Source organism: Jaculus jaculus, chromosome 9 (assembly GCF_020740685.1).
Source record: "Jaculus jaculus isolate mJacJac1 chromosome 9, mJacJac1.mat.Y.cur, whole genome shotgun sequence".
Taxonomy (NCBI): domain Eukaryota; kingdom Metazoa; phylum Chordata; class Mammalia; order Rodentia; family Dipodidae; genus Jaculus; species Jaculus jaculus.
Window position 1 is genome coordinate 49,564,672 of NC_059110.1, and position 13,586 is coordinate 49,578,257.

General features: G+C 36.9%; 1 protein-coding gene across 12 annotated transcripts in view; it reads left to right on the plus strand.

Moving 5' to 3' along the window:
• Fam184a (family with sequence similarity 184 member A) overlaps nt 1-13,586 on the plus strand; it is a 155,804-nt gene that overhangs the window by 130,942 nt on the left and 11,276 nt on the right. For 9 of the 12 annotated variants that reach the window (XM_045159050.1, XM_045159043.1, XM_045159047.1 and 6 more), the window contains 2 exons: nt 1,159-1,343; nt 1,785-1,931. In XM_045159050.1, coding sequence (XP_045014985.1) covers nt 1,159-1,343; nt 1,785-1,931 — 332 coding nt within the window. The remainder of the gene's footprint in view (nt 1-1,158; nt 1,344-1,784; nt 1,932-13,586) is intronic. The other 3 variants (XM_045159046.1, XM_045159051.1, XM_045159053.1) reach the window with 1 other exon arrangement.

A 13,586-nucleotide genomic window follows, 5' to 3' on the forward strand; every position in this document is an offset into this window, starting at 1 on the left:
GTTTTGTGCAAACTATTATTTTCCCAAAATATTATCTATCTTATAGTGAAGAGTTATTTTTTAAGAGAAATAAGTAATTCTAACTCAATTAATATTCTATCCAGGTGCTATTCATATAATTTTTATATTTTGTTGTATGGCCCAGTGTACTTTCCTTTAATTAGCTAGTTTGAGATCTTAAGGGTACTGTTGTATGGAATGACAGTGTTTTATGGAATTTTTGATTAAAACTATTACTTATTGAGTTGGAGAAGATGGTGTAGTGGTTAAGGTGTTTGCCTACAAAGCCAAACCCGGTTCAATTCCCCAGTACCTACATAAGCAAGATGCACAAGGGGGTGCATGCATTTGGAGTTTGTTTACACTGGCTGGAGGCTCTGGCATGCCCATTCCCTCTCTCTCTCCCTCTCCTCCTCCCTCCCTCCCTCTTTCTTTCTCTCTCAATAAAATATAAAACTATTAGTTATTAGTTACTAGACTTACAACTTTTACTTTTCAGTCCTCAGCTTTGGTAAATGATCATACCTAGAGTTTAAATGAGTCACTGTTGACTGTGGAGGGAAGTTCTCTTTAAGGAGGCCTACAGTAAAATTGACAATGATTAGATCTGCAGAACCTAAAGAAAATAATGGTTTCTGGAAAATGAATGGGAGCTTATGTATTAAGTAACAGAACAGCACTAAGCAGAAAGGTCTGTTTTTTTAAACCATGGAAAATATATGTTGCAAAGTTTCCATAGATGCAGCCACTTTTAAGGTTAAAGGATAGTGGTGTTCACACTGTTACTTCCAGACAATTGCAGCTGTTTGAGATCTATGCTCAAATGTCAGCTCTCACATTTATTATACATTATCTTTGGACAAATTGGTTCCTGGGTCTTGGTTTCCTTATTATAAAATGAGAGAGATACAAATCATGACCTTTAGGGTTCTTTGTAGCCCTAACATTATTCAAACTATATTCACATAAATACTTCTTTTTAGGTATTTAGATGAGAAAGAACCTTGAGGTTTTCTTATTTTGAGCTGTTTGTTTTTGAAGCAATGTCAGAATGATTATACTTGACATTCAGGTATGTCCTTTTCTTTCCCTTATATAAACACAGAAAGAAATATATTGCAAAATTTTATAAGTATCTTTTTTTTTTTTTTTTAACAGAGTAAGGAGCACATGTGTAGAATAACAGATTTGCAAGAGGAATTAAGGCACAGAGAACACCACATCTCCGATTTGGATAAAGAGGTGCAGCACCTTAATGAGAACATAAGTGCCCTAACAAAAGAACTGGAGCTTAAGGGAAATGAAATTCTCAGAGTCCGAAGTGAATCTAACCAACAGATGAGGTATGGCAGTAATCACAACAAAAGGAGTATGCATTGTTATCTGAAAGGATGGTGCAAAAATGCATAGCAACATGTGCCTATTTTTGTGACTAGACAGCCTTCTCATAAGATATTGAAGACCACATTTTTACTTTAGTGGAGGGTTATATTATAATCTAGAATATAGAGGAAATGTTTGTTTGCATTTGATGGTATATATGTACTCATTAACCTTGGAAGTTTTACATAATTAAAATATTTTAGAAACACTAACAAAGGATAAAAGGAGACAACTTTATTGCAAGTCAGAGGATCATAGCAGACTAGCTGAAGTTAGGCTGCTTGCACTGATTGTCCATGTATTATTCCAAAATAAGAAGCACTTCAAATCTGGTATAACATAGAAGTATTGAAAGTTTGACTTCAGAATAACATTTTCTCAACTAAAAATGAATTAAACAGGTTGCATGAACAAGATTTAAACAAGAGACTTGAGAAAGAGCTGGATGTCATAACAGCAGACCACCTCAGAGAGAAAAATGTCATGCGGGCAGATTTTAATAAGACTAATGAGCTACTCAAGGAAATAAATGCAGCTTTACAAGTGTCGTAAGTCATATTATGTTAAAGAAAATTCATTTCCATGTGGATAATAAATTGAGGAGCACTGTATCTAAGTTTAGACTAACTTTTGTTTTAAATCTAATAAAAGCAATACTTAGAATGGAAAAGTGAAGTACTGTATTGCAGATGGTCATTGCAGTGAGACATGTTCTTTCATTAGGATGAAGCCCTGGAATGATTATGAGTCATCTGCTGCTTGCTAAGATAATACTCATCTTCAGAGTGTCACTCAAAATATGTTCACTATATAATGTTAAGGAAAAGATGTGTTCATTGAGAACAACAGAAATAGTGTAACCCTGCACACTAGCAATACATATTGTATTGAAGATCCCAGAGATTTTGAAAAAGAAACATAATGATAGTAGCTTTCTTTAGGGAGTGATTTAGGAGATTGGGGGCAGGATAGAGCAGAGACTTGTTTTCTGCTCTACCTAGGTACTGTTGGAATTCCTATAAGCAATAATTATTTTATTGTTTTTCAAATATATAATGGAATATTAATACAAATAAAGTACTACCCATATTTACATTTAGTAATTCCAGTATTGCTAAAGCCAAAATTTTAAATCATTGCTTAATGTTCATTAAGAAAATTCAAAACTCCTTTCTCTTTCCTGTCTATTCATGAACTACTAGAGCTAACTTGCCTTCTATTCAGTTTTTTTCAGTGGCCTAAGCCCTGGTCCATCATAGATTATTTTAGAATTAATTGACTCTTTCTGGGTGTAGTGCTGCATGCCTTTGATCTCAGCACTTGAGAGGCAGAGGTAGGAGGCTCACTGTGAGTTCAAGGCCAGCCTGTGACTACATAGTGAATTCCAGGTCAGTCAGCCTGAGCTAGAGCAAGACCCTACCTCAAAAAAAAAAAAAAAAAAAAAATCAACTATGAGCTGCTGCTATTATTCACTGTTACCCTCTTTTTTTCTAATCAGTTATTCATATATGTCAATAAAGTAACAGTTGATATCTGATCCCATTATTAAATGTTACACTCTCATCTTCCCAGGCCATGATCTACACCCTGTGTTATTAATTTATGTTTATTTTCCTCTTACATAAAATTCAAAGCCTAAGGGCCCAGGCTCGATTCCCCAGGACTTTGTAAGCCAGATTCACAAAATGACGCATGCATCTGCACTTCATTTGCAATGGCTAGAGGCCTTGGCATATCCATTCTCTCTCTCCCTCTCTGCCTCTCTCTCTCTCAAATTAAAAAAAAAAAAGTTTTAAATAAAACTTGTCCTTCATCCATGTGTGCAATTCAGTCTCAGTCAACATTTCTACATGCATAGATGCATATACACAGAAGATTAGGTTGAAACAGAAAACATGCCCCCAACAGTCTGTATTTCCTCAAGTGTTCTGAGATGACACACTGTTCCTGATAAATATATTTCGACTCTTCACATTAGTGGGTACTTTCTGAATGCATCATGAGTAAATTTAATGAGGCTCCCTAATAATCGCCAATCACTTTGTGAAGGTATTCTTAAAATGTTTAAGAATAATGATTTAGATACTTAAAATATTTAGAGCCATGGTGTTAGGCTAGGCAGGCATCTGTTGTGGAAGTCTAGAAGCTCATATGCTGTACAGAAATGAGGAATCAACCCATGCGCCTCCTCTCTCACTTCTGGCCTCAGTGTTCACTAACCAGACACTGCAGTCCTGGGTGCTCCTCACAACATGCTCACAAAGGACACCTGTGTTTGTCTGTGTCCTGCCTGTCCCCACAAAAAGGTGTGTTTGCTTTTACTTTATTATTTTCTGTATGGTTTTGCACATAGCAAACATTAACTTTATTATTCTATGTTAGCATCATTTAATAATTGAAGAATTAGCATTATCATTAAGTAAAATATTTCATCTTCTTTTCTAGACCTGGCATTCAGTTTTAACTTCATTTTGGTTCTGCATTAACTATCCATGTTTCTCTCTTTTTAAAATTTTTAAAAAATTTTTATTTTGTGAGAGACAGAGAGAGAGAGAGAGAGAGAGAGAGAGAATTGGCACACCAGGGCCTCAGCCATAGCAATTGAACTCCAGACGCTTGTGCCACCTAGTGGGCATATGTGACCTTCTGCTTGCTTCACCTTTGTTCATCTGGCTTACATGGGATCTGGAAAGTCAAACATGGGTCCTTAGGCTTTGAAGGCAAACACCTTAACTACTAAGCCATCTCCCATGTTTCTCTTTTTATCAGAAACATATTTAGCTGTAGGTGTTTACTTGTTTAATTAAAACCAAACACTTTTAGCAGTTACCTTCTTGTTGGGACAAAACACCTGAACAGAAATAGTTTATGGTAGGAAAGAGTTTATTTCTGGATCAAGGGATTTCTTTTTTTTCATGGCAGGGTAGGAACTTAGCTCACATCATTACATATCATCAGCAGCAAGAATAAACTAACCAGCACTGGCAAGGGAGGCTGGATTATAAAATCTCAAGGCTCACCCCTAGTGACATACCTCCTCCTGCAAGAATACATCTCCCAAAGGCTCTACCTGTTGGGTATTGAGTATTGGGTATTGGGGTTTAGTCACAAACACATGAGGCTGTGGGGAACATTTTACATTAAAACCAACACACATACATATAATTTTATTTTAACTCATACAGTTTTTCTGCAGTGATGAAATGCTCTTAGATGTGGCATTTGTGAATCACTTGAACTGTAGTCACTGCAACTGAGGAATGGACTTTTTGTTTGTTTTTGTTTTTTGTTTTTGTTTTGTTTTGTTTTGTTTTGTTTTTCGAGGTAGGGTCTCACTGTAGCTCAGGCTGACCTGGAATTTACTATGGAGTCTCAGGGTGGCTTCAAACTCATGGCGATCCTCCTACCTCTGCCTCCTGAGTGCTGGGATTAAAGGCATGCACCACCACACCTGGCTTGAGGAATGGACTTTTTAACTGCACATTAATTAACTTCAATGCAAATAGCTTCCTTTGAACTAGTGGCCCATACTAGGAAGCAGTATTGGATGTCTCTGAACTTGTTTTGATAAGAAACCTGCTTAGATCTGCTGAACAGTTAAGATTTAGAATAAATGGGAGCATGTTTTTTTTTCCTTCTTATGGATCCAGGAGAACATGTCTGTTCCAAAGGAGTGGGGTACTCTATTAAAGCTCTTAATCTACTGTCTCACTTTGGGTTCACCCAGTAGATTTCTATGGGATAAGGGAGGGCCTGAAGGAACATGGTTCCACCTGCAGGCCAAAGCCTGGAGCAGAAGTGGCTGAGAGCTGCTGCTCTTGCAAATACAGCTGGACTCTAGGGAAGAGAGGGCAGTAAGTTAAAAAAAAAACTATAGAAATGGTGATGAGTCTCTGTCTCTTCTGAAATGATCATTAGAAATTCATTCTGTTTTCTGGTGCTTGGTATTAAAGCAATCATTTTTCAGGTTTTTTGAAAGCTTTATTTTTTAGACTGTACATCCTAGTAAGAACCTTGAGTCTAAAAAAAAAAATTTGTGATTTTTTTTGTTTGTTATAAAAGCATATGAGAGCAGGGAAATAGCTGGGTGGTAGAGTGCTTATCTAGCATGCAGAAGGCCCTAGGATCACTCCCTAGTACTGCCAAAGTGGAGGGGGAAAAAAGCAAATGAGATAAGGGATATTTGATTTTATCTAAATGATGTATTCAATAGGTAAAGAAAATTTAAGCAAAATAAAACACTCATTAGACATTGGGGTCAGGGCGTACATTGTTTATTGGGTAAAAAAAATTGTTCAGAATTTTTTGAGAGGTTTTCATGTAGCTCTGGATGGCCTTGAACTTACTATGTAGCTGAGGCTGGCCTCAAATTTGTGAGCCTCCTGCCTACACTTCCCAAGACCTGGAATTACTGGCATTTGTCCCACACCTAGGTTTAATTTACTCTAGATGTACTGTAACAAAGAGTCATTTCTTTCTGACAGAATGTAGATGGTGTTTGTGAACATTAAGTAGGTTACTAGTCCCTAACTAAAAGATGCACACCACCATGTCAAAATTATCCATTCTTTATCAACTTTGAGTCCATTATAATACTTCAGAAATACTGTTTGGGGGGTGGAGAGATGGCTTGTGGTTAATGTGCTTGCCTGTGAAACCTAAGGACCCAGGTTCAACCTCCAGAACCCATGTAAGCCATACACACAAGGTGATACATGTGCACAAGGTAGTGCACATGTTTGGAGTTTGAGTGCAGTGGCTAAGGCCCTGGTGTGCTAATTCTCTCTCTCTTTCTCTGTCTCATTGAAAAAAGTAGTACTGTTGTTATTTTTGAGGGGGGGGGGCATTGAGGTAGGGTCTTAATGTAGCCCAGGCTAACCTGAAATTCACTATGTAGTCTTAGAGTGACCTTGAACTCTTGGTGATCCTTCTACTTCTGCCTCCCAAATGCTGGGATAAAGGTGTGTGCCACCATGTCTGGATATTTTGTTTTTAATTTAATTTACCATTCCAGTTATTTTTCATAAGCTTTGTAGAAGGTAGGTAAGTAGTAATACTGTTAGCATAAATCAAGTATGCTCAGGATTTATGGGAAACATCCAGCATTAGATGCTACAGTCCTGTGTTTCCTTCATGTATAACAGAATTCTTTCATCTTCATATTTTTTTTTGAAAGAGAATTGTGAAGATTCTATTGACAGGTAGAGCAGGGCTCAGAGGAGTTTACGTGGGTACTGGGGAATCAAACCCATATGTTGTAGTCAGGTTCATGTTGCTGCTAGAAATCACCCAACCCAGAGCAGCTTGTGGGAAAAAGAGGTTTATTTTGGTTTACAGGCTTGAAGGGAAGCTCCACGATGGTAGGGAAAATGATGGCATGAGCAGAGGGTGGACATCACCCCTGGCCCACATAAGGTAGACAACAGGATCAAGAGAGTGTGCCAAACACTAGCAAGGGTGAGGTGGCTATAACACCCACAAGCCTGCCCCCAACAATATACTCCCTCCAGGAGGTATTAATTCCCAAATCTCCATCAGCTGGGAACCTAGCATTCAGAACACCTAAGTTTTTGGGGAACACTCGAATCAAACCACCACACCAGGTCTTTGACTTTGCAGGCAAGCACCTTAGCACACCTTAAGTGTTGAGACATCTCTCTAGCCTTCATCTTCATAAAATTGAAGTTCTAGAATATACTTATGTCTAATGCTGTTGTTTGGCTCTAAAATCTCAAGAGACTAACATTATCAGTCATTCTTCATAAAAACAGCATGAGGCAAATGATAACTTGGAGAGACCTTTTGTAGTTTATAGATTGTTATCAACATTTCATCTTTCAGAATTGTGTTTTTCATGAACCTATGCATTCTGAGAACTAAAAAATGGAGGGGGCTCATGCACACCTGGTGAGAATCTAACAATGACTAATTACTGATTTAACTTGTGCTGCTGCTCCTTTCTTAGCAGTCTTTAGGTTAAAAGTATGCATGTACTTGTGTTTCCCCAGCTTTAGTAATTCTTGCCTTATTGTATTTATTTGATTTTGGTGTGTGTGAGAGAAAGAGAGAAGATGCACATGTCCCATGAACACACATGGAAGCCAGAGGAAAATATCAGATGTTCTCTGCTGCTCACCCTGTTTCCTTGAGACAGAGTCTATAACTGAACTTCTAACTCTTTTAGGATATGATAGCAAGCAGTGAGGTCCAGTGATTCTCCTGTGTCTGCCCCCATCCTCAGCACTGGGGTTCTAGATGGGTGCTGGTTGTTGAGCTCTAATCCTCATACTTGTCCCAATTAAAGAAAAACCATATCCCTTACTCTTAAGTAACTGTGTAAATGTAAATTGTAAAGATCAAATTGGATTCTAGCTAGAACATTGATGTTCAGGGTCTGCTCAAGTGACAGGAAATATGGTGAAGAACATGTTATGAAGGCCCTTAGGATACAGAGAACTACATGAGCATGTTAGTGCCCATCTGTAATCCTAGCACTTACGAGCAAAGGCAAGAGGAACTCAACAAGTTCAGAGCCAGCCTGAGCTACATAGTGAATCCATCTCTCTCTTTTCCTTTCTCTGTCTCATGTCTGCATTAAAACAAGCAGAGTAAAAAACAGACTCAGAATCATCTCCTACTTCTCTAGCAATGCTGGGTTAGAGCTGTGTGGCAACTGAAGAAAGGGAGAATGTTGACGAATGTTGGCTTGAAATGGATATTGGTAGTAGTGCCAAGCTTTCTTCCTATGATCATTTCAAAAGACTAATAGATCCAGAAGTATATTCACAAGTTAAATCTATTTCATAGTACTTGGATTTATTGATTTTTTATCAAAACCTTTCTCTCTTTCTTTTTCTTTTTTTAGAAAGGAATAAACTTTAATAAATTATATTAGGAGATTAGGTAAATATTTTATAAAACACAGCTAGATCATTAAATTTCTGGCTGAAAATATGAAATAAGTATAAAATATTGATTATACTAATCAACTTGCTTAAGATCTCACAGTTAATGAGAAGTATAGCTAGAAGTTAAATTCACACATTCTAACCGCTATACCTTATGACATAACATTATATAGAAAGAATATTTTATCAGCTCCATACAGGCTATTAAATATACATATATTATACACAAGATGAGTGTTCATATATACTCATTTTTTTTCTGGCTTAATTTTTTTTTTAATTTTTATTAACATTTTCCATGATTATAAAATATATCCCATGGTAATTCCCTCCCTCCCCACCCCCACACTTTCCCATTTGAAATTCCATTCTCCATCATATTACCTCCCCATTACAATCATTGTAATTACATACATACAATATCAACCTATTAAGTATCCTCCCCTCTTCCTTTCTCTACCCTTTATGTCTCCTTTTTAACTTACTGGCCTCTGCTACTAAGTATTTTCATTCTCACGCAGAAGCCCAGTCATCTGTAGCTAGGATCCACATATGAGAGAGAACATGTGGCACTTGGCTTTCTGGATCTGGGTTACCTCACTTAGTATAATACTTTCCAGGTCCATCCATTTTTCTGCAAATTTCATAACTTCATTTTTCTTTACCGCTGAGTAGAACTCCATTGTATAAATGTGCCACATCTTCATTATCCACTCATCTGTTGATGGACATCTAGGCTGGTTCCATTTCCCAGCTATTATAAATTGAGCAGCAATAAACATGGTTGAGCACGTACTTCTAAGGAAATGTGATGAGTCTTTTGGATATATGCCTAGGAGTGCTATAGCTGGGTCATATGGTAGATCATTCTCAAGCTGTTTTAGGAACCTCCACACTATTTTCCACAATGGCTGGACCAGATTGCATTCCCACCAGCAGTGCAGAAGGTTTCCTTTTTTTCCACATCCCCGCCAACATTTATGATCATTTGTTTTCATGATGGTGGCCAATCTGACAGGAGTGAGATGGAATCTCAATGTAGTTTTAATCTGCATTTCCCTGATGACTAGTGACGTAGAACATTTTTTTAGATGCTTATATGCCATTCGTATTTCTTCCTTTGAGAACTCTCTATTTAGCTCCATAGCCCATTTTTTGATTGGCTTGTTTGATTCCTTATTATTTAACTTTATGAGTTCTTTGTATATCCTAGATATTAATCCTTTATCAGATATATAGCTGGTGAAGATTTTTTCCCATTCTGTAGGTTGCCTCTTTGCTTTTTTCACTGTGTCCTTTGCGGTGCAAAATCTTTGTAATTTCATGAGGTCCCAGTGGTTAATCTGTGGTTTTATTGCCTGAGCAATTGGGGTTGTATTCAGAAAGTCTTTGTCAAGACCAATATGTTGAAGGGTTTCCCCTACTTTTTCCTGAAACAGTTTCAGAGTTTCCGGTCTGATGTTAAGGTCTTTAATCCATTTGGACTTAATTCTTGTGCATGGCGAGAGAGAAGAATCTATTTTCATCCTTCTGCAGATATATATCCAGTTTTCAAAACACCATTTGCTGAAGAGGCTGTCTCATCTCCAATGAGTATTTTTGGCATTTTTATCGAATAACAGAATAGAGGACCCAGATGTAAGCCTATTCTGTTCCACTGATCTACATGTCTGTTTTTGTGCCAGTACCATGCTGTTTTTGTTACTATAGCTCTGTAGTATAGGTTAAAATCAGGTATGGTGATACCACCAGCCTCTTTTTTGTTGCTCAGTATTATTTTAGACATTCGAGGTTTTTTGTGATTCCAAATGAATTTTTGGATTGTTTTTTCTATTTCCATGAAGAAAGCCTTTGGAATTTTGATAGGGATTGCATTAAATGTGTAGATTGCTTTAGGTAAGATTGCCATTTTCACGATATTGATTCTTCCAATCCAGGAACAAGGGATGTTTCTCCACTTTCTAGTGTCTTCTGCAATTTCTCACTTGAGTGTTTTAAAGTTCTCATTGTATAGATTCTTTACTTCCTTGGTTGGGTTTATTCCAAGGTATTTTATTTTTTTTGATGCAATTGTGAATGGGAGTGATTCTCTGATTTCATCCTCTGTGTGTTTGTTGTTAGCATATATGAAGGCTACTGATTTCTGTGTATCTATTTTGTATCCTGCTACATTGCTGTAGGTTTTGATCAGCTCTAACAGCTTGCTAGTAGAGTCTTTAGGGTCCTTTATGTATAGAATCATGTCATCTGCAAATAATGAAAACTTGATTTCTTCCTTTCCAATTTGTATCCCTTTTATGTGTGTCTCTTGCCTTATTGCTATGGCTAAGACTTCCAAAACTATATTAAATAAAAGTGGGGACAGTGGACACCCTTGTCTTGTTCCTGATTTTAGTGGAAAAGCTTCCAGTTTTTCCCCATTTAGTAATATGTTGGCTGTAGGCTTGTCATAAATAGCCTTTATTATATTGAGATATGTTCCTTCTATTCCCAGTCTCTGTAGGACTTTTATCATGAAGGGATGTTGGATTTTGTCAAATGCTTTCTCTGCATCTAATAAGATGATCATGTGATTTTTGTCCTTCAACCCGTTTATGTAATGTATTACATTTATAGATTTGCGTATGTTGAACCATCCCTGCATCTCTGGAATAAAGCCTACTTGGTCAGGGTGAATGATCTTTTTGATATATTCTTGTATTCTGTTTGCCAATATTTTGTTGAGAATTTTTGCATCTATGTTCATGAGGGAGATTGGTCTGTAATTTTCTTTTTTTGTTCTGTCTTTGCCTGGTTTTGGTATCAGGGTGATGCTGGCCTCATAGAAGGAGTTTGGTAGAATTCCTTCTTTTTCTATTTCCTGGAAAAACTTAAGAAGCAATGGTGTTAGCTCTTCCTTAAAAGTCTGGTAAAATTCAGCAGTGAATCCGTCCGGGCCTGGGCTTTTTTTAGTTGGGAGATTATTGATAACTGTTTGGATCTCCATGTTTGTTATAGGTCTATTTAAGTGATTAATCTCATTTTATTTTAATTTAGGTAGGTCATATAGATCAAGGAAATCATCCATTTCTTTCAGATTTTCATACTTTGTGGAGTATATGCTTTTATAGTATGTCTCTATGATTTTTTGAATTTATCTGGAATCTGTTGTGATGTTACCTTGTTCATCTCTGATTTTATTAATTTGTGTCTCTTCTCTCTTTCTTTTGGTCAGATTTGCTAAGGGTTTATCAATCTTGTTTATCCTTTCAAAGAACCAACTCTTTGTTTCATTAATTCTTTGGATTGTTCTTTTTGTTTCTATTTCATTAATTTCTGCCCTAATCTTTATTATTTCTTCCCGTCTACTGATTTTTGGTTTGCCTTGTTCTTCTTTTTCCAAGGCTTTAAGGCGAAGCATTAGGTCGTTTACTTGCGACCTTTCTAATTTCTTAATATAGGCACTCAAGGCTATAAATTTACCTCTTAGAACTGCCTTCATTGTGTCCCAGAGATTTTGGTATGTTGAGTTCTCATTATGATTTGACTCTATAAATTTTTTGATTTCCTTTTTGATTTCTTCATTGACCCATTCATCATTTAGTAGTGTATTGTTTAGTTTCCATGATTTTGTGTATGCTCTATATCCTTTCTTGCTACTGATTTGTAGTTTAATTCCATTGTGGTCAGATAGAATGCAAGGAATTATTTCAGTTTTCCTGAATTTGTTAAGATTTGCTTTGTGTCCTAATATATGGTCCATTTTAGAGAATGTTCCATGTGCTGCTGAAAAGAATGTATATTCTGCAGCCTTTGGATGAAATGTCCTGTATATGTCTGTTAAGTCCATTCCTTCTATGACCTCATTTAGTCCAGATGCCTCTCTGTTTATTCTTTCCCTGGATGACCTGTCAATTGATGAGAGTGGGGTGTTAAAGTCACCCACCACCACTGTGTTTGGTGTTATCTGTGACCTTAGTTCTAATAGTGTTTGTTTGACGAATTTGGGAGCCCCCATGTTAGGTGCATATATGTTTAGGATTGTAATGTGCTCCTGTTGTAGTGTGACCTTAATCAATATAAAGTGACCTTCCTTATCTTTCTTGACTAACTTGGACTAAAGTCTACCCTGTCTGATATTAGGATAGCAACCCCTGCTTGTTTTCTAGGCCCATTTGCTTGAAACACCATCTTCCAATCTTACACCCTAAGATAATGTCTATCCTTTGTAGAAAGGTGAGTTTCTTGGAGACAACAAATTGTAGGATCCTGCTTTTTAACCCAGTCTGCAAATCTATGTCTTTTCCTTGGGACATTGAGGCTGTTGATATTAAGAGATATTATTGAAAGGTGTGTATTTATGTTTGCCATTTGTGTGTGTGTGTGTGTGTTTCTGGTTCTACCTGCGCTCTCTTCTGTTAACTAGTATTTGAGTATTGCTTGTTTTTTCTAGGTTCCTTATCTGTGTGCTTTTCCTTTTGTTCAGCATGGAGGATTCTATCAAGTATTTTCTGTAGAGCTGGTTTTGTCTTCAAATACTCCTTTAACGTGCTTTGGTCATGGAATGTCTTTATTTCTCCATCTATTTGAGTTGATAACTTTGCAGGACAAAGTAGCCTTGGTTGACAGTTGTTATCTTTCAGAACTTGGAATATATCACTCCAAGCCCTTCTGCTTTAAAAGTTTGTGTTGAATAATCTACTGTAATCCTGATAGGCTTGCTTTTGTAGGTAACTTGATTTTTCTCTCTAACTGCTTTCAATATTTTTTCTTTGGTGTGTGTGTTTGGAAGTTTGATTATAATATGGCGAGGAGAGGTTCTTTCTGGGTTTTGTCTGGCTGAGGTTCTAAAGGCTTCCTGTATCTGCATTAGCACCTCTTTTGCAATTTGGAGGAAATTTTCTTCTATGATTTTGTTGAAGACGCCTACTATGCCTCTGGAGTGGAGTTCTTCTCCTTCTACTATGCCCTGAATTCTTATATTGGATCATTTCATAGTGTCCCGAATATCTTGAAATTCCCACTCATACTTTTCTATAAGTTTGTCTTTCTCTTTGTTGGACTGCATTAGGTCTGCCACCTGGTCTTCTAGCTTAGATATTCTGTCCTCTCCCTCATCCATCCTACTGGTGATATTTTCTACAGAGTTTTTTATTTCATTAACTGTGTTCTTCATTGCTAGTAATTCTGACTGTTTTTTCTTTATTATTTCTATTTCCTTATTTATTTCTTGTATTGCCTTCTTTATTTCATGAAATTGGTGTCCTGCATGTTCTTTGATTCCTTTGATTTCCTCTTTAAGTTCCTCTTTGACTC